Source organism: Primulina huaijiensis, chromosome 9 (assembly GCF_012295235.1).
Source record: "Primulina huaijiensis isolate GDHJ02 chromosome 9, ASM1229523v2, whole genome shotgun sequence".
Classification (NCBI taxonomy): Eukaryota; Viridiplantae; Streptophyta; class Magnoliopsida; order Lamiales; family Gesneriaceae; genus Primulina; species Primulina huaijiensis.
The window spans coordinates 19,137,861-19,159,110 of record NC_133314.1 but is presented as its reverse complement, the minus strand read 5'-3'; the positions used below and the strand labels follow the sequence as shown (position 1 = coordinate 19,159,110).

The window sequence follows — 21,250 nt, the reverse complement described above, 5'->3', positions numbered from 1 at the left end:
CCAATTCGGCAGGGGATTCTTCAGATAGAACAACCACTTGGTCTATTTGATTCTTTTTTTTGTATATATAACTAATTTACCTAAATTACCTCTCATAAACCTGACTTGTTTAACTACAATCATTTTAGTGACATCCGACAGCTACCTCAGCATGTATATCAATGTATTTTTATATAATATTTCATATAAAAAGAAATTATATAATTAACTAAACAATTTATTTTTATCATCAAATGTTTATTCCAAACTCAATCCAGTAACTTTCTTCATTTTATTTTACCTCAAGACATGTTTACCCAAAAGACGATCATGTTAAGAATTAATTTTATCTTAAACATGATGTTGGCCTAGCTAACTTAAGAACCCGAAATCAAACGTCGAAACAAACTAATTCTGGAACGTAATTCCTGGTTGTCAAATGCCAAGAGTTGTATACCAAAATTTACGGGAAGGAAAGAAGTCTTAGTTTTACCATTCTTTCCATCATCTTTTTTCAGTGTCTCCTGCAACCACTGATACTATGTCTGTACAAATGTTCAACTCTAGGGTAAAATGCTGTACAATTTCCATATCTTTTCCTTCATTTCAGTCTCAGGTTGACTATACCTTTTGGTTTTTTTTCCTCCCGTACTAAAGCATAATGCGGGGAGAATCATATTGCTAGCGTTCCTTCAAGTAGTTGGTTCTCGTCCGAAGAATCAGAATGCTGAGATTTAGGTTTACTCATCGTTCCGGAAAACCCGTAACCAAGTGAGCTTCCACTCGTTTCAGAAAGCTGTGTAAGAAGAAAGGAAGGTACTTTTAATGCATATATTAAATCAATGGACACACACATAAACGTATATATGTTAGGTTGTGAAACCTCAACTAAAATACTGCATGTATTAGTGCTATTTGATACCTCTGTGAGCTCGGAGAGATGGCGGGTTCTGAATTCATTGATTGTAGCTGCTATCTCTGATGTTGGTAATTTGGCCTGAAAAAAAGGTTCTTTCATTAGTTTACACTCGTATAATAAGGCAACAATGTCATACGATTAAAACTAAGGTCGTCACAAGAGCAGGTCATGCCTTTCAAATGACAACAATATGCGACATGCTAACTGCCAAACACCACCTAAAATTATCGGTCTCGAACCTGGATAGACCAGTGTTGCAACACGATGACAAGCAGTGTTAAAGTACAATCACTTCTACTATCAAAATGTTGTTGGGGCATCTTCAACAAGCGTCGTGTCAGACCAAACTATGATCGTGAAATTGTCTACATGAGTGTTGGACTGTATGCAGATCTGGAAGTAGTACTTAAGCTTGGAATCCTACCGAAATCTAGTCACGCCAAGTGAAATTTTCTAGTTTTTAAATTTGGGTCTATTTATCAGAGTTTTCTTTTTTAAAAAAAATAGACAATAAATCTCATTAGTAAGCGTGGAACAAAAAATAAGAACTGGGATCCGAGAACAGTACGTAACAAGTGATTAAAAAGTAGTGCCGTCTCTCTTCCCTGAGTGAAACCCGAAAGAAAAGAAAAAGGCCAGAAATTAGTCCAAGGTGGGAACAAAATACTCAAAGAACATGCTTTGTTGAAATATTAACGAAACAATAAATGTAAGAAAATTCATCTTCATTTCAAACACGGGTGAAGTTAAATAAATTACGTGAATGTCGATCTACTTACTTGTGCAAGGACAGCAGCTGCCAATTGCAAACTAGGTTCCAAAGTCTCGGGAACAACCTGTTAAAAATAGTTAGCAACTCTTAATACGCAAACTTTACTCAAAAGAGCATAACAAGAAGGAAAATGATTCCAAATCATTAACCCTAAAACTTATCTAGTAGTTAAAACAAGAAGAAAAGATAAACCACAGGAAAAGAAGTCACAGAAACATACTGCAGTTGCCCCAGCTTTCTCTAAATTTAGGCCATGATCAACATCGTGAGCACGGACAAATGTTTTCACGTTTGGAAAATACTTGCTTAAAGCCCAGACAGCTCTATAATTTGCGCCAGGACTATCTAAAGTTACTGCAGCAGCACATGCTCTTTCAGCACCAATTTTGTGGAGGACCTGACATCCAAAAATGAGAGGAAGTAACAAAATGCCTTTTCACCCCTCAATAACCTGATCAGATTAATCTTATTTAAGTGCTGCAGAACATGCTCTCAGTCACCTCTCGACTACCCGCATCACCAAAGTATACAGGAAGGTCAAGTGCACGTCCAACAGAAACTCGATCACTGGAATGTTGAAAGTTAAAGATAAGTATCTACAAGATACATTAGCTAGCCTACTTATCCAACTTGACTAGTGCTTTTGGTTAAAAGAGAAATTCAAATATTTAACCAACGAAATATCCACGCTTTGTTTGAAAATTGTTAAAAACTGTCCATGGAAATAGAAAACTAAATGCAAATTATAAATCATAATGAGCGAACTCCGAATGCATAAAAAAAATTAATGGTGAACTATGGAATTTTCCTAATCAACACATTAGCAGATAATTCCATGTAGGAAAAGGTCATACCTTCTTACGTCAAGAGCAACAAAAGGAATCAGTCGCTCTGAAAGAAGCTGGGCAATAATCTGTAAGATTAAAGACAAAAAAACATCTACTTACGTGACAGAAACTTAATATTTGGATCACATTCTAGGTAGGTGATACTGTCCATAGTATGAAAGCATTTTACCATGCATGGATTTTAAGTTTATAATACCTGACCAACACGTCCAAAGCCACATATAATTATATGGTCTTGTAGATCATCTGTCTGAAAATATCAGAAAGAAAAAAACAGAGCATTTCATACTACACATTAACATGCATCTGCTGACATAAAGAAAATAATGGCATGCAAATAATCTCATAGAACCACCAAAAGCAGGAATATTTCATTCACTTAACTGTGTGAAAACCAAGTCACGTAGCATATTATACACAAGAGGACAAATGAAAAAGAAGTTCAATTGCCTTGTTCATGCAGTTCTTCATCTACGGAAATTACATGAAGAGTATATTGTGGAACCACAAGGTTTAGATTAAAAACAATGAATCTCATGCATGTTACCAATCAGCAATAAAAAATCAAACCACAGTCGGTGTAATTATACCAGACGTTACTCAATAAAAACTTCATAAAAACTATCACTTAACTGCAGCCTCGACAATCTGCAATAACTAAATTATCAAATATACACAATTGTTCATGTATAAGGATTGAACTCACATGTTTGAGGATACCGCTTCACCACATTCAATTGAAGTAAGACAAGAAAATAGAAGGAAAATAAAAGATATTAAATCTTGCTTTTGATCTGAATAGACTAATTGAGGGGTACATTGGCTGAGAATGAAAAAAGATCATTCAAAGGAATCTAGGCACTAAGACATACTGAATAGAGTTCCTAGGATAGTTAACAACATCATCTTCTACACGAGTGCACAAAGAAACAAAAAGGTTTTCACAGTTTACCTCATTTTCATCAGGTAATAGACTTCGAACATCCTGCAGTTCAAAGCGAGAAGCTATCAATTGGCCTCCAGCAGCTAACCATGGTGTGAGAGCCATTGAAATTCCAACCACGAGAAACAGCAATGATGACAACTGGGAAGACATTATACCCTGCCAATAAGGCCAAATAAAAAAACAATCAGTTTAAAATTTAGATAAATGGTAACGATCTGCACTGATTTTCATATCTCATCTGACTTGGCAGCAACATGTCCCTATTAATTAGACTCTAGTAACAAATTGCAAATAATATATTAAAAAAGCACTATATCTACACTGGTTCACATCAAAAGTAAGAACAGTAACAATTCAACCAGGACAAAAAAGGAGGACAGAAGCCCACACACACACACTGCCATCCAAAACCAAAAGAGGAGCGAGAGTGACAATTTTATTTTATTATTCACTATGGTCTGCTTATGTTCTCAACGGTACTGGCTTCAAAGTACAGTTTAAATTAGGATTCACAAAACAGTCAAGGGTTACGTAATGCAGAGTACTTCTCAATTAGTAAGCAGTACTCCGCTGAAACTATTTTCTAGCAAAATAAAGATTTAATGACATTGGTGTGAATATTTGATTTAGCCAAGACATCAGATCTGAGCAACATAATAACAGCCACAGGTGTAAATTATAAGGAAAACCTGGTTAACAGCTTCACCAAATGCTACAAATGCAAATTCTCCACCAGGTGCAAGTAGAAGGCCAACTCTTATCGCAGATACCATTGAAATACCAAATATTCTGCCAACAAGTGCAACCAAGATGGTCTTCCCAGCAATTAAAAGCCCCAATGATCCGGCAATAACTGGGAAGTTTGAAACTAGAAGTTTTGGATCAATGGACATTCCAACCTGTAAATACACACAACTTTCTAAAAGTGATAAAAAAAAAATAAAGAAATTGTTCAAGCACTCACTTTACTTTAGAAATCTCGAATTAATTATAAGCAATAGAATCATTTTCATGACAAAACATAACCAAATGCAATAAAAGATGCAAGTGCACAATATCAGATAACAATCATTTTTTTAAGTATCTAACAAAAATCTCCAATATCTGATGGAAAATGAATTGCTAATGGACTTTACAGCAAATCAATATGAGAAGGTGAAAGCATACCGTCATAAAGAATAGACCCAATAGGAGACCACGGTACGGTGCAATATCGGATTCAACCTGTAATGAGAATTCGGTTTCCGCCAAAAGCAAGCCAGCCAAAAATGCTCCTAAAGCCATTGAAAGGCCAGCCTGTTTGCAAATAAAGAATGACATTGATAACATATTTAGGACAAATATGCAACCATGATAACTAATAAAAAAAGAAACAGCTAATAAAAATAAAAGGAGTTTCCCACCCTGGCAGTTAGCAGACTGGTTGCCAGGATGACTAGAAGTGTATTCGCAGAAAATATTTCTGCATTTTGATTCTCAGCGATTTGCTTGTAAACTGGGCGAAGCAGCTGCACAACGGAAGAAAGATGGAATGCGTTTAATTTAGAATAGTATAAAATCGAAGGTTCCGTAAACCGCAAAACAGGCACAAAATTATGTCCAACGTAAAGATTTGGCAAAATTTCCTTGAAAATAACTCTGGTTGAAAGCATATATTCCACAATCTGGAGTAACTCTTTGTCAGCATCTACAAGAACTACGATACTTACCAATCGTCCTCCAGCAATTATGGCTGAGATGGCAACTACTGCCTTCACAGCAGCCAATCCAAGAGCTTCAGCAATGGCTTGGAAACCAACCTAAAAAACCATAGGGATATTGCTTATCAAGCATCATCAATTGAAGTGCAATAACAGATGTTTCTGGTCATTACAACTGAATAAGCAACCATACAATATGCGTGATGCCAAATAAAGCGTGCCAATAACATTCTTGAACTATAGGACAACGGCATAGGATGAAAATTAAAAGTCATGTCATTGATTTCTCTTCAGCTGAGTGAAAAATAACAGTGATAGAAAATTATTACCCCTCCCTTGGATGAACTCGGTGAAATAAGTGGTATTAGTATAAGCAAAACCACCACTGCCAAATCCTGAAATAAATAAAATTGCATAAAAGGACGGCTTAACAAATATCAGAAGAACTAGAAGGAGATCCATAAATAAAAGGCAAAAAATAAACATAGGCATAGTAAGAAAGAGATAAGAGAGATGAGGATGTATACTCTACAAGATTGGTACACAAATACCTGGAAGAGTAACACAGAAAACGTAGCTCTCCCATGCCGTGATGTACTCTCTCCACGTTCTTGAAGTACCTATAAATATCCCAGAGATACATTTGATATGCCTCATGGCACTAAGAGTTGCTCTTACAGCTTATTTTAAATGAAAAAAAAAATCATTAAGAGTAAAAGCATGATATCTAAAATGAATAACGAGAAGCAGCATAAACTGTCCCAAATTTTCAACAAACTAAATGTTGTAATTGAGAAAAAACATCAACAAGACTGAAAAAGCACAAACATCTAAAATGCAAAACAGGGAAAAAAAATCAGCACATACTGCGATGTTTACCTGTAGCACAACCGCGGTTGAAGATAATGCAATGCCATTCCCTATGACAATTGCAGCAGGACCAGGCAGCCCAGACACATATCGAGCAACCACCCCAACAACCACAGCTGTGACCAAGACCTGCATTTGTTAATGTGAGCAAAGTCATGAAAAGGGGACTCATGTTATGTTATAAAGACAGTCCTAAAATTAAATTTACAATATTATGGAGTTTATAATCACCTGAGCAGAGCCCAATCCAAAAACATATTTCTTCATTGAACTTAGTCTTTCAACAGAGAGCTGCAAGAAACAATAAGGTGAAGGTCATCTCCTATTCCCATATGGCTGTAACGTGTGGAAAGTGAATGCTTTAACAAAATTTGAATTTGAAAAATTCATTGGATCTACCTCAAGGCCAATATTGAATAGCAAGAAGACAACTCCAAACTCAGCTATTGCCTTAGTTGCATGTACATTGCGAATAATAGAGAGACCATAGGGACCAATTAAGATCCCAGCGACTAGATATCCAAGGACAGGACTGCCTGAATTGCAACAGAAAAAAGATTTGCCAGCAGTAGCAACTATTGGATCTAAAATTCACGGTGGAATATGGACATCATAAAAATGATCTACTGTTTTTTAAGCACATTTGAGAGCCTGAAAAGAGCCAAGGAAAACACAGAAACAGGCTTCTGTATGATGCATGAACCATACTATTATCATACTGCCCTTTCCATATTCGCTAGGCCCACTGGAATTCGGAGAAAACATACTCAAATTCCACATACCTCCAGGGATTTTCTGGAATGTGGGAACAAATATAACACTCGCAAGTAGTAACCATAACACATCAAGCAATGAGGCTTCCTCCTCATTTATCTGAAAAAAGAATAGATGCAGTCCATATTAAGAAACCAAATAGTGCAAAATCATATACAGACAATTTGAATGTCAAGTTTTTAATCTAAATTATACAAATGCAAGTCAACTGAAGTCATGCCTCTTGATGAGGAAGCATGTCCATTAGTTTCTTCATTTTCTGAGGAAGATTTCTCAATTTCCTGACCAGAGGCTTTGCTGTAGTTGACACTTCATCAATGCTAGTGGTCATTATGTCTGGTTGCTTAAATAGCTGGGAGATCTTTTCACCTCGATTGATGTATAAGGTAATTCTGTAATTAAAATAGAAGCATATGTAATTTGAGCATTTTTTCCACCATATACACATAGCAGAAGCAGCACCATGTCCATCAGAGCAAACTATTATTAAATAACTGACAAATTCAAGCATGTATTTTAGTAACTAATTTTATTTTTACAAAATAGTGAAAATCTCCAACAGATACCAAGCATACCCTGCTCCAACAATCAGTGACCCAACGACCAACTTGGACAAGTGCTTACGAGCAGACTCCACTACACCGTGAAAAACTGAAGCTGGGGTAAACTCTTCCCCATCCGCAGCAAAAGAGAAATATGATGCAGAAAAGAATCGGGATGATTTCTTCAATAATGCTTTGGGAGTGCTTAAAGGAGAACTCTCCCTAGTTGATTCCTTCTGCATTTCCTGTATCTTATTCTGAATAGTTTTTAACTTCTCCGTATCTGCTTCAATGTCCTCTGATAAGCCTGCATTTAACTCTTCACTCTCTTTTTCACTCTCATCCAATAAAATATGTTCCTTCAGCTCAAGTATCTCCACTAATTCGGTTTGCACCTCTCTATCTTTCTCAACAGCATCATCTGTAGGACTTTCTAAAGATACCAGATCAGTGACAGTTTGCTCAAAATCCACTGCAGCGAGACTCAAAAGATCAATGTTCTTCTCTGCCCTCTGTAGTGCAATATATGCTTCATCGACACGTTGTGCAGCCTCAAGTTCAAGAGCAACAGCTTGCTCTGCTAAAAGCATTATGTTTGCCACATCTTCCTCTGCTTTAGAAACTTTGATTTGTGATTGCTCTGCAACCGTGTTCAACCTGTCCACTTCCTTCTGCAACTCTTCTTTCCTGCTTTGAACCTTTCTGAGTTCGGCCTCACAATTTACCAATTGTTCTCGACACTTTGTTATGTCATGCTGTGCAGCCAAGAGTGCTTCCTCTTCACTTGATTCTTCCCCTTCAATTTCAAACTCGGAATCATTTTCTTCAGAATATTTAGGAAAACCAATTTTTTCAGTTGCAATTTTCTGTGAATTCATAAGATCTTGGAGTTTAGCCTCAGCCACAGAAAGGGCAGTTGTTGCCTTCTGGACACCTTCTTTAGCAGAAGCCTCTTCATTTAAAATTTCTTGTACATTACTAAGGGCATCATGTACATCACCCCATGCTTTTGCAGCCTCATCCTTCAACAATATAGAAGCTTCTGATATTTGCTGAGCCTTTTCCTCAAAAATTGCGCTGTTATTGCGTGTAACTTCCAACTCTTTTACAGCTTTCTCCAACAGGTCCCTCAGTTCATCCAAATCTGCAGCCTCCACTCCTTCCCCTGATATTTCCATGGAGGCGATAGATTCGAAGCCTGCCTCAGCATTTCCAGTCTCACCCACTTTTACATCACTTCCATTTCCATATATATAAGCTACCGATTCATTTCCCTGACACTGTGACAAACCGACAGGCCTTGGAGTTTTAAAAATATTTCCACATCTATAAAAAGAAGAGCCAACAGATCTATGACACCACAACCAAAAAGTGTCTTCATCGAGAAAACGTGGACTAGCAGCACGAGGACAATATCTAATGTTTTTCTTCAGCTTCTTTCCTGAATGTGCTTTTAACAGAAGCCTTGAATCTCCAAAAAATTTACAGCGACCGTACTTCAAATTTGTTGTCAAATTCAAGTGTTCTGATTCCCTGAAATCTACAGCTTCAACTCCGTAAATCACATTTGATCTAGATACACTACACGCGATGTCCATCACTCCTATGTTGGAAAGAGTAGATATTCATCAAGGAAATTCACATCAATAATACAATAATCTCAAGCTTGAGATCAACCTGACAAAAACAACAAACATAATATCTCCATGGAAAATGGCAAATTATAAAAATCAAACTAAGCTATATAACAATTCATTACCCCAAAGCAAACATTTCTTTCATATTTTCCTTTGTAACCAACAAAAGAAAAAAAATGTCCCGGTATACCAAACTCAGCAGCAAATCATAAAGAAAGAAAAAATCTCGCCTGAAAACAAAGAGCCAGTTTAATGTACTTGCGAATAAAACTTCCATTTCTCTAAAAATTACGCTAGAACTTTGTTAGCCGCACTCCTTGGGTCTGCCCGGGGGTACCCATGCCTAAATAGGATTAAGTGTAATTGCTTCTCTCAGCACACGCTTCAGCAGATGAATAGTCACGTTTACCTATACTCGTTCACGCATGAAGCACAGATACTGATCACATGCAAACACATATCAAAATCATGTAAGCAAATATATCAACTGAATCACGTGTAAACTTCTAGAGATCACAAACACAACAATCGACGATCTATTTCCAAGTCGCACTAAGCATTAACCTCTCACCGACCTCGTAACAAACACTTGGCAGCACAAATCAACTCCACTAAATTCACAACATAAACACCGGAATCAAATCGAACCTAAGCATTTCATAATTTCCCCACAGAAGAGATTGAAAAAAAACGCTGAATGCGTGCGCGCGAGCTAAAATGAAGAGTAGAAATTGCAACTTACCGATGAAGAGATGGTGCCGAGGAGAAAATGGAGGCGGAACTAACCAAGGGGAAGAAATGGACAGAGGAAAGAGACGGACGTTATAACGGAAGAAACTTTGAGCTTCGAAATTTGTCTTTTCTGAATCGCGAATCTAATGGCAGGTGAATGGCCGTCTGCGCCTCTCCGTTTGGGGAGGCAAAAGACTAAAAACTCAGAATTTTTTTTATATAAATTAATTAATTTTTTGGAAAGGAAAAAATAAATAGAAGGCGTGAGCGTGACCTGTCCGTGCATTTTTAGCTTTTGACCATGTCGAACGGTACTTTGCAGGTGAGGATATAAATATTCAAATCACTACATTAAATTGATATTTTATTTTATTTTTTGTTTAATTAGAATGTTGTCACATATACATCAATTTTTATATTCATCTCCGAGATAACCAAAATATTCTGTAAAAATGAAATAATCACCTATAAAAAGCAAAACATTAAAGACGAAAATATCAATTTTCCCATAACAAAAATGCTAGTCACAAAACCCTAACTAAAAAAATTAGGTTAAAATTAATGATTATGTTAATCTAATCTACGTGGAACTAAATTTATCATTTGAGATGACAATGTTGATGTCCCTAAATTTGGTATGTCTGGACGAATCCGAGCTCATATCAAAACAATCCCTAGCCCATATTCCCTAACCCACATCAATATGGACCCCTAGCCCTATCAGGGATCCGAGCCCATATCAAAACAATCCTTAACCCACACTCTCTAACACTATTAGGAGTCCAAGCCCACATTCCCTAGCACTCTCCGGAGTCCAAGCCCACAACCTTGGCACTGTCAGGAATCTGAGCCCACCAAGAGGCAGGGAAATTCGAGCCCACCAAAGGGTCGGGAATTTCGAGCCCTGACGCGATTGGAGTATATGAAGATATTCTCATTAACAGATAAGGGTCTCGATAAATGCGGGATTCGGGTGAATCTAATCAAGATAAGGCAAATGTCCTAGCCGCCGTTGAGGTAAAGTCCTAGTGTTTGAAGTCTCATATCTCAGGTAGGACTCTATCTCAGCAGGAGTCCTACTCTAACAAGGTAACTAATNACGAATTCAGATAATTTGGATTCATATTAAGTTCTAAAAATAAATTATCTGTATTAAAATTATGTCAATTTTAATAATGAAGCATTTGTATTAATTCGTATTATAAATATTAGANGCATGTATATCAATGTATTTTTATATAATATTTCATATAAAAAGAAATTATATAATTAACTAAACAATTTATTTTTATCATCAAATGTTTATTCCAAACTCAATCCAGTAACTTTCTTCATTTTATTTTACCTCAAGACATGTTTACCCAAAAGACGATCATGTTAAGAATTAATTTTATCTTAAACATGATGTTGGCCTAGCTAACTTAAGAACCCGAAATCAAACGTCGAAACAAACTAATTCTGGAACGTAATTCCTGGTTGTCAAATGCCAAGAGTTGTATACCAAAATTTACGGGAAGGAAAGAAGTCTTAGTTTTACCATTCTTTCCATCATCTTTTTTCAGTGTCTCCTGCAACCACTGATACTATGTCTGTACAAATGTTCAACTCTAGGGTAAAATGCTGTACAATTTCCATATCTTTTCCTTCATTTCAGTCTCAGGTTGACTATACCTTTTGGTTTTTTTTCCTCCCGTACTAAAGCATAATGCGGGGAGAATCATATTGCTAGCGTTCCTTCAAGTAGTTGGTTCTCGTCCGAAGAATCAGAATGCTGAGATTTAGGTTTACTCATCGTTCCGGAAAACCCGTAACCAAGTGAGCTTCCACTCGTTTCAGAAAGCTGTGTAAGAAGAAAGGAAGGTACTTTTAATGCATATATTAAATCAATGGACACACACATAAACGTATATATGTTAGGTTGTGAAACCTCAACTAAAATACTGCATGTATTAGTGCTATTTGATACCTCTGTGAGCTCGGAGAGATGGCGGGTTCTGAATTCATTGATTGTAGCTGCTATCTCTGATGTTGGTAATTTGGCCTGAAAAAAAGGTTCTTTCATTAGTTTACACTCGTATAATAAGGCAACAATGTCATACGATTAAAACTAAGGTCGTCACAAGAGCAGGTCATGCCTTTCAAATGACAACAATATGCGACATGCTAACTGCCAAACACCACCTAAAATTATCGGTCTCGAACCTGGATAGACCAGTGTTGCAACACGATGACAAGCAGTGTTAAAGTACAATCACTTCTACTATCAAAATGTTGTTGGGGCATCTTCAACAAGCGTCGTGTCAGACCAAACTATGATCGTGAAATTGTCTACATGAGTGTTGGACTGTATGCAGATCTGGAAGTAGTACTTAAGCTTGGAATCCTACCGAAATCTAGTCACGCCAAGTGAAATTTTCTAGTTTTTAAATTTGGGTCTATTTATCAGAGTTTTCTTTTTTAAAAAAAATAGACAATAAATCTCATTAGTAAGCGTGGAACAAAAAATAAGAACTGGGATCCGAGAACAGTACGTAACAAGTGATTAAAAAGTAGTGCCGTCTCTCTTCCCTGAGTGAAACCCGAAAGAAAAGAAAAAGGCCAGAAATTAGTCCAAGGTGGGAACAAAATACTCAAAGAACATGCTTTGTTGAAATATTAACGAAACAATAAATGTAAGAAAATTCATCTTCATTTCAAACACGGGTGAAGTTAAATAAATTACGTGAATGTCGATCTACTTACTTGTGCAAGGACAGCAGCTGCCAATTGCAAACTAGGTTCCAAAGTCTCGGGAACAACCTGTTAAAAATAGTTAGCAACTCTTAATACGCAAACTTTACTCAAAAGAGCATAACAAGAAGGAAAATGATTCCAAATCATTAACCCTAAAACTTATCTAGTAGTTAAAACAAGAAGAAAAGATAAACCACAGGAAAAGAAGTCACAGAAACATACTGCAGTTGCCCCAGCTTTCTCTAAATTTAGGCCATGATCAACATCGTGAGCACGGACAAATGTTTTCACGTTTGGAAAATACTTGCTTAAAGCCCAGACAGCTCTATAATTTGCGCCAGGACTATCTAAAGTTACTGCAGCAGCACATGCTCTTTCAGCACCAATTTTGTGGAGGACCTGACATCCAAAAATGAGAGGAAGTAACAAAATGCCTTTTCACCCCTCAATAACCTGATCAGATTAATCTTATTTAAGTGCTGCAGAACATGCTCTCAGTCACCTCTCGACTACCCGCATCACCAAAGTATACAGGAAGGTCAAGTGCACGTCCAACAGAAACTCGATCACTGGAATGTTGAAAGTTAAAGATAAGTATCTACAAGATACATTAGCTAGCCTACTTATCCAACTTGACTAGTGCTTTTGGTTAAAAGAGAAATTCAAATATTTAACCAACGAAATATCCACGCTTTGTTTGAAAATTGTTAAAAACTGTCCATGGAAATAGAAAACTAAATGCAAATTATAAATCATAATGAGCGAACTCCGAATGCATAAAAAAAATTAATGGTGAACTATGGAATTTTCCTAATCAACACATTAGCAGATAATTCCATGTAGGAAAAGGTCATACCTTCTTACGTCAAGAGCAACAAAAGGAATCAGTCGCTCTGAAAGAAGCTGGGCAATAATCTGTAAGATTAAAGACAAAAAAACATCTACTTACGTGACAGAAACTTAATATTTGGATCACATTCTAGGTAGGTGATACTGTCCATAGTATGAAAGCATTTTACCATGCATGGATTTTAAGTTTATAATACCTGACCAACACGTCCAAAGCCACATATAATTATATGGTCTTGTAGATCATCTGTCTGAAAATATCAGAAAGAAAAAAACAGAGCATTTCATACTACACATTAACATGCATCTGCTGACATAAAGAAAATAATGGCATGCAAATAATCTCATAGAACCACCAAAAGCAGGAATATTTCATTCACTTAACTGTGTGAAAACCAAGTCACGTAGCATATTATACACAAGAGGACAAATGAAAAAGAAGTTCAATTGCCTTGTTCATGCAGTTCTTCATCTACGGAAATTACATGAAGAGTATATTGTGGAACCACAAGGTTTAGATTAAAAACAATGAATCTCATGCATGTTACCAATCAGCAATAAAAAATCAAACCACAGTCGGTGTAATTATACCAGACGTTACTCAATAAAAACTTCATAAAAACTATCACTTAACTGCAGCCTCGACAATCTGCAATAACTAAATTATCAAATATACACAATTGTTCATGTATAAGGATTGAACTCACATGTTTGAGGATACCGCTTCACCACATTCAATTGAAGTAAGACAAGAAAATAGAAGGAAAATAAAAGATATTAAATCTTGCTTTTGATCTGAATAGACTAATTGAGGGGTACATTGGCTGAGAATGAAAAAAGATCATTCAAAGGAATCTAGGCACTAAGACATACTGAATAGAGTTCCTAGGATAGTTAACAACATCATCTTCTACACGAGTGCACAAAGAAACAAAAAGGTTTTCACAGTTTACCTCATTTTCATCAGGTAATAGACTTCGAACATCCTGCAGTTCAAAGCGAGAAGCTATCAATTGGCCTCCAGCAGCTAACCATGGTGTGAGAGCCATTGAAATTCCAACCACGAGAAACAGCAATGATGACAACTGGGAAGACATTATACCCTGCCAATAAGGCCAAATAAAAAAACAATCAGTTTAAAATTTAGATAAATGGTAACGATCTGCACTGATTTTCATATCTCATCTGACTTGGCAGCAACATGTCCCTATTAATTAGACTCTAGTAACAAATTGCAAATAATATATTAAAAAAGCACTATATCTACACTGGTTCACATCAAAAGTAAGAACAGTAACAATTCAACCAGGACAAAAAAGGAGGACAGAAGCCCACACACACACACTGCCATCCAAAACCAAAAGAGGAGCGAGAGTGACAATTTTATTTTATTATTCACTATGGTCTGCTTATGTTCTCAACGGTACTGGCTTCAAAGTACAGTTTAAATTAGGATTCACAAAACAGTCAAGGGTTACGTAATGCAGAGTACTTCTCAATTAGTAAGCAGTACTCCGCTGAAACTATTTTCTAGCAAAATAAAGATTTAATGACATTGGTGTGAATATTTGATTTAGCCAAGACATCAGATCTGAGCAACATAATAACAGCCACAGGTGTAAATTATAAGGAAAACCTGGTTAACAGCTTCACCAAATGCTACAAATGCAAATTCTCCACCAGGTGCAAGTAGAAGGCCAACTCTTATCGCAGATACCATTGAAATACCAAATATTCTGCCAACAAGTGCAACCAAGATGGTCTTCCCAGCAATTAAAAGCCCCAATGATCCGGCAATAACTGGGAAGTTTGAAACTAGAAGTTTTGGATCAATGGACATTCCAACCTGTAAATACACACAACTTTCTAAAAGTGATAAAAAAAAAATAAAGAAATTGTTCAAGCACTCACTTTACTTTAGAAATCTCGAATTAATTATAAGCAATAGAATCATTTTCATGACAAAACATAACCAAATGCAATAAAAGATGCAAGTGCACAATATCAGATAACAATCATTTTTTTAAGTATCTAACAAAAATCTCCAATATCTGATGGAAAATGAATTGCTAATGGACTTTACAGCAAATCAATATGAGAAGGTGAAAGCATACCGTCATAAAGAATAGACCCAATAGGAGACCACGGTACGGTGCAATATCGGATTCAACCTGTAATGAGAATTCGGTTTCCGCCAAAAGCAAGCCAGCCAAAAATGCTCCTAAAGCCATTGAAAGGCCAGCCTGTTTGCAAATAAAGAATGACATTGATAACATATTTAGGACAAATATGCAACCATGATAACTAATAAAAAAAGAAACAGCTAATAAAAATAAAAGGAGTTTCCCACCCTGGCAGTTAGCAGACTGGTTGCCAGGATGACTAGAAGTGTATTCGCAGAAAATATTTCTGCATTTTGATTCTCAGCGATTTGCTTGTAAACTGGGCGAAGCAGCTGCACAACGGAAGAAAGATGGAATGCGTTTAATTTAGAATAGTATAAAATCGAAGGTTCCGTAAACCGCAAAACAGGCACAAAATTATGTCCAACGTAAAGATTTGGCAAAATTTCCTTGAAAATAACTCTGGTTGAAAGCATATATTCCACAATCTGGAGTAACTCTTTGTCAGCATCTACAAGAACTACGATACTTACCAATCGTCCTCCAGCAATTATGGCTGAGATGGCAACTACTGCCTTCACAGCAGCCAATCCAAGAGCTTCAGCAATGGCTTGGAAACCAACCTAAAAAACCATAGGGATATTGCTTATCAAGCATCATCAATTGAAGTGCAATAACAGATGTTTCTGGTCATTACAACTGAATAAGCAACCATACAATATGCGTGATGCCAAATAAAGCGTGCCAATAACATTCTTGAACTATAGGACAACGGCATAGGATGAAAATTAAAAGTCATGTCATTGATTTCTCTTCAGCTGAGTGAAAAATAACAGTGATAGAAAATTATTACCCCTCCCTTGGATGAACTCGGTGAAATAAGTGGTATTAGTATAAGCAAAACCACCACTGCCAAATCCTGAAATAAATAAAATTGCATAAAAGGACGGCTTAACAAATATCAGAAGAACTAGAAGGAGATCCATAAATAAAAGGCAAAAAATAAACATAGGCATAGTAAGAAAGAGATAAGAGAGATGAGGATGTATACTCTACAAGATTGGTACACAAATACCTGGAAGAGTAACACAGAAAACGTAGCTCTCCCATGCCGTGATGTACTCTCTCCACGTTCTTGAAGTACCTATAAATATCCCAGAGATACATTTGATATGCCTCATGGCACTAAGAGTTGCTCTTACAGCTTATTTTAAATGAAAAAAAAAATCATTAAGAGTAAAAGCATGATATCTAAAATGAATAACGAGAAGCAGCATAAACTGTCCCAAATTTTCAACAAACTAAATGTTGTAATTGAGAAAAAACATCAACAAGACTGAAAAAGCACAAACATCTAAAATGCAAAACAGGGAAAAAAAATCAGCACATACTGCGATGTTTACCTGTAGCACAACCGCGGTTGAAGATAATGCAATGCCATTCCCTATGACAATTGCAGCAGGACCAGGCAGCCCAGACACATATCGAGCAACCACCCCAACAACCACAGCTGTGACCAAGACCTGCATTTGTTAATGTGAGCAAAGTCATGAAAAGGGGACTCATGTTATGTTATAAAGACAGTCCTAAAATTAAATTTACAATATTATGGAGTTTATAATCACCTGAGCAGAGCCCAATCCAAAAACATATTTCTTCATTGAACTTAGTCTTTCAACAGAGAGCTGCAAGAAACAATAAGGTGAAGGTCATCTCCTATTCCCATATGGCTGTAACGTGTGGAAAGTGAATGCTTTAACAAAATTTGAATTTGAAAAATTCATTGGATCTACCTCAAGGCCAATATTGAATAGCAAGAAGACAACTCCAAACTCAGCTATTGCCTTAGTTGCATGTACATTGCGAATAATAGAGAGACCATAGGGACCAATTAAGATCCCAGCGACTAGATATCCAAGGACAGGACTGCCTGAATTGCAACAGAAAAAAGATTTGCCAGCAGTAGCAACTATTGGATCTAAAATTCACGGTGGAATATGGACATCATAAAAATGATCTACTGTTTTTTAAGCACATTTGAGAGCCTGAAAAGAGCCAAGGAAAACACAGAAACAGGCTTCTGTATGATGCATGAACCATACTATTATCATACTGCCCTTTCCATATTCGCTAGGCCCACTGGAATTCGGAGAAAACATACTCAAATTCCACATACCTCCAGGGATTTTCTGGAATGTGGGAACAAATATAACACTCGCAAGTAGTAACCATAACACATCAAGCAATGAGGCTTCCTCCTCATTTATCTGAAAAAAGAATAGATGCAGTCCATATTAAGAAACCAAATAGTGCAAAATCATATACAGACAATTTGAATGTCAAGTTTTTAATCTAAATTATACAAATGCAAGTCAACTGAAGTCATGCCTCTTGATGAGGAAGCATGTCCATTAGTTTCTTCATTTTCTGAGGAAGATTTCTCAATTTCCTGACCAGAGGCTTTGCTGTAGTTGACACTTCATCAATGCTAGTGGTCATTATGTCTGGTTGCTTAAATAGCTGGGAGATCTTTTCACCTCGATTGATGTATAAGGTAATTCTGTAATTAAAATAGAAGCATATGTAATTTGAGCATTTTTTCCACCATATACACATAGCAGAAGCAGCACCATGTCCATCAGAGCAAACTATTATTAAATAACTGACAAATTCAAGCATGTATTTTAGTAACTAATTTTATTTTTACAAAATAGTGAAAATCTCCAACAGATACCAAGCATACCCTGCTCCAACAATCAGTGACCCAACGACCAACTTGGACAAGTGCTTACGAGCAGACTCCACTACACCGTGAAAAACTGAAGCTGGGGTAAACTCTTCCCCATCCGCAGCAAAAGAGAAATATGATGCAGAAAAGAATCGGGATGATTTCTTCAATAATGCTTTGGGAGTGCTTAAAGGAGAACTCTCCCTAGTTGATTCCTTCTGCATTTCCTGTATCTTATTCTGAATAGTTTTTAACTTCTCCGTATCTGCTTCAATGTCCTCTGATAAGCCTGCATTTAACTCTTCACTCTCTTTTTCACTCTCATCCAATAAAATATGTTCCTTCAGCTCAAGTATCTCCACTAATTCGGTTTGCACCTCTCTATCTTTCTCAACAGCATCATCTGTAGGACTTTCTAAAGATACCAGATCAGTGACAGTTTGCTCAAAATCCACTGCAGCGAGACTCAAAAGATCAATGTTCTTCTCTGCCCTCTGTAGTGCAATATATGCTTCATCGACACGTTGTGCAGCCTCAAGTTCAAGAGCAACAGCTTGCTCTGCTAAAAGCATTATGTTTGCCACATCTTCCTCTGCTTTAGAAACTTTGATTTGTGATTGCTCTGCAACCGTGTTCAACCTGTCCACTTCCTTCTGCAACTCTTCTTTCCTGCTTTGAACCTTTCTGAGTTCGGCCTCACAATTTACCAATTGTTCTCGACACTTTGTTATGTCATGCTGTGCAGCCAAGAGTGCTTCCTCTTCACTTGATTCTTCCCCTTCAATTTCAAACTCGGAATCATTTTCTTCAGAATATTTAGGAAAACCAATTTTTTCAGTTGCAATTTTCTGTGAATTCATAAGATCTTGGAGTTTAGCCTCAGCCACAGAAAGGGCAGTTGTTGCCTTCTGGACACCTTCTTTAGCAGAAGCCTCTTCATTTAAAATTTCTTGTACATTACTAAGGGCATCATGTACATCACCCCATGCTTTTGCAGCCTCATCCTTCAACAATATAGAAGCTTCTGATATTTGCTGAGCCTTTTCCTCAAAAATTGCGCTGTTATTGCGTGTAACTTCCAACTCTTTTACAGCTTTCTCCAACAGGTCCCTCAGTTCATCCAAATCTGCAGCCTCCACTCCTTCCCCTGATATTTCCATGGAGGCGATAGATTCGAAGCCTGCCTCAGCATTTCCAGTCTCACCCACTTTTACATCACTTCCATTTCCATATATATAAGCTACCGATTCATTTCCCTGACACTGTGACAAACCGACAGGCCTTGGAGTTTTAAAAATATTTCCACATCTATAAAAAGAAGAGCCAACAGATCTATGACACCACAACCAAAAAGTGTCTTCATCGAGAAAACGTGGACTAGCAGCACGAGGACAATATCTAATGTTTTTCTTCAGCTTCTTTCCTGAATGTGCTTTTAACAGAAGCCTTGAATCTCCAAAAAATTTACAGCGACCGTACTTCAAATTTGTTGTCAAATTCAAGTGTTCTGATTCCCTGAAATCTACAGCTTCAACTCCGTAAATCACATTTGATCTAGATACACTACACGCGATGTCCATCACTCCTATGTTGGAAAGAGTAGATATTCATCAAGGAAATTCACATCAATAATACAATAATCTCAAGCTTGAGATCAACCTGACAAAAACAACAAACATAATATCTCCATGGAAAATGGCAAATTATAAAAATCAAACTAAGCTATATAACAATTCATTACCCCAAAGCAAACATTTCTTTCATATTTTCCTTTGTAACCAACAAAAGAAAAAAAATGTCCCGGTATACCAAACTCAGCAGCAAATCATAAAGAAAGAAAAAATCTCGCCTGAAAACAAAGAGCCAGTTTAATGTACTTGCGAATAAAACTTCCATTTCTCTAAAAATTACGCTAGAACTTTGTTAGCCGCACTCCTTGGGTCTGCCCGGGGGTACCCATGCCTAAATAGGATTAAGTGTAATTGCTTCTCTCAGCACACGCTTCAGCAGATGAATAGTCACGTTTACCTATACTCGTTCACGCATGAAGCACAGATACTGATCACATGCAAACACATATCAAAATCATGTAAGCAAATATATCAACTGAATCACGTGTAAACTTCTAGAGATCACAAACACAACAATCGACGATCTATTTCCAAGTCGCACTAAGCATTAACCTCTCACCGACCTCGTAACAAACACTTGGCAGCACAAATCAACTCCACTAAATTCACAACATAAACACCGGAATCAAATCGAACCTAAGCATTTCATAATTTCCCCACAGAAGAGATTGAAAAAAAACGCTGAATGCGTGCGCGCGAGCTAAAATGAAGAGTAGAAATTGCAACTTACCGATGAAGAGATGGTGCCGAGGAGAAAATGGAGGCGGAACTAACCAAGGGGAAGAAATGGACAGAGGAAAGAGACGGACGTTATAACGGAAGAAACTTTGAGCTTCGAAATTTGTCTTTTCTGAATCGCGAATCTAATGGCAGGTGAATGGCCGTCTGCGCCTCTCCGTTTGGGGAGGCAAAAGACTAAAAACTCAGAATTTTTTTTATATAAATTAATTAATTTTTTGGAAAGGAAAAAATAAATAGAAGGCGTGAGCGTGACCTGTCCGTGCATTTTTAGCTTTTGACCATGTCGAACGGTACTTTGCAGGTGAGGATATAAATATTCAAATCACTACATTAAATTGATATTTTATTTTATTTTTTGTTTAATTAGAATGTTGTCACATATACATCAATTTTTATATTCATCTCCGAGATAACCAAAATATTCTGTAAAAATGAAATAATCACCTATAAAAAGCAAAACATTAAAGACGAAAATATCAATTTTCCCATAACAAAAATGCTAGTCACAAAACCCTAACTAAAAAAATTAGGTTAAAATTAATGATTATGTTAATCTAATCTACGTGGAACTAAATTTATCATTTGAGATGACAATGTTGATGTCCCTAAATTTGGTATGTCTGGACGAATCCGAGCTCATATCAAAACAATCCCTAGCCCATATTCCCTAACCCACATCAATATGGACCCCTAGCCCTATCAGGGATCCGAGCCCATATCAAAACA

At 36.8% G+C, this 21,250-nt stretch overlaps 2 protein-coding genes across 8 annotated transcripts; both read right to left on the bottom strand.

The window, feature by feature from the left end:
• Window positions 1-383: 383 nt before the first annotated feature.
• LOC140984229 (K(+) efflux antiporter 2, chloroplastic-like) lies at window positions 384-9,945 on the bottom strand. 4 transcript variants are annotated; one of them, XM_073451494.1, is made up of 21 exons: window positions 9,730-9,945; window positions 7,384-9,027; window positions 7,029-7,200; window positions 6,817-6,907; window positions 6,434-6,570; window positions 6,266-6,325; window positions 6,044-6,163; window positions 5,716-5,784; window positions 5,494-5,559; window positions 5,174-5,263; window positions 4,868-4,972; window positions 4,632-4,760; window positions 4,154-4,363; window positions 3,471-3,620; window positions 2,715-2,768; window positions 2,525-2,583; window positions 2,171-2,237; window positions 1,891-2,067; window positions 1,678-1,734; window positions 902-976; window positions 384-775 (listed from the first exon to the last, which is right to left on the bottom strand). In XM_073451494.1, exons 2-21 carry the CDS (start codon window positions 8,946-8,948, stop codon window positions 653-655), a joined length of 3,576 nt encoding a protein of 1,191 aa, XP_073307595.1. In that variant the 5' UTR covers window positions 8,949-9,027; window positions 9,730-9,945; the 3' UTR covers window positions 384-652. The 4 variants fall into 4 exon arrangements, with proteins under 4 accessions (XP_073307595.1, XP_073307596.1, XP_073307594.1 ...); XM_073451495.1 differs by having other exon boundaries at window positions 7,384-8,953; XM_073451493.1 differs by lacking the exon at window positions 9,730-9,945 and adding an exon at window positions 9,636-9,663 and having other exon boundaries at window positions 7,384-8,953.
• A 1,222-nt stretch (window positions 9,946-11,167) lies between these two features.
• Window positions 11,168-20,729, bottom strand: LOC140984201 (K(+) efflux antiporter 2, chloroplastic-like). Of its 4 annotated transcripts, none has more exons than XM_073451452.1 (21): window positions 20,514-20,729; window positions 18,168-19,811; window positions 17,813-17,984; window positions 17,601-17,691; window positions 17,218-17,354; window positions 17,050-17,109; window positions 16,828-16,947; window positions 16,500-16,568; window positions 16,278-16,343; window positions 15,958-16,047; window positions 15,652-15,756; window positions 15,416-15,544; window positions 14,938-15,147; window positions 14,255-14,404; window positions 13,499-13,552; window positions 13,309-13,367; window positions 12,955-13,021; window positions 12,675-12,851; window positions 12,462-12,518; window positions 11,686-11,760; window positions 11,168-11,559 (listed from the first exon to the last, which is right to left on the bottom strand). In XM_073451452.1, the coding sequence occupies exons 2-21, from the start codon at window positions 19,730-19,732 to the stop codon at window positions 11,437-11,439; spliced, it is 3,576 nt and encodes a 1,191-aa protein (XP_073307553.1). In that variant the 5' UTR covers window positions 19,733-19,811; window positions 20,514-20,729; the 3' UTR covers window positions 11,168-11,436. The 4 variants fall into 4 exon arrangements, with proteins under 4 accessions (XP_073307553.1, XP_073307554.1, XP_073307552.1 ...); XM_073451453.1 differs by having other exon boundaries at window positions 18,168-19,737; XM_073451451.1 differs by lacking the exon at window positions 20,514-20,729 and adding an exon at window positions 20,420-20,447 and having other exon boundaries at window positions 18,168-19,737.
• Window positions 20,730-21,250: the final 521 nt, after the last annotated feature.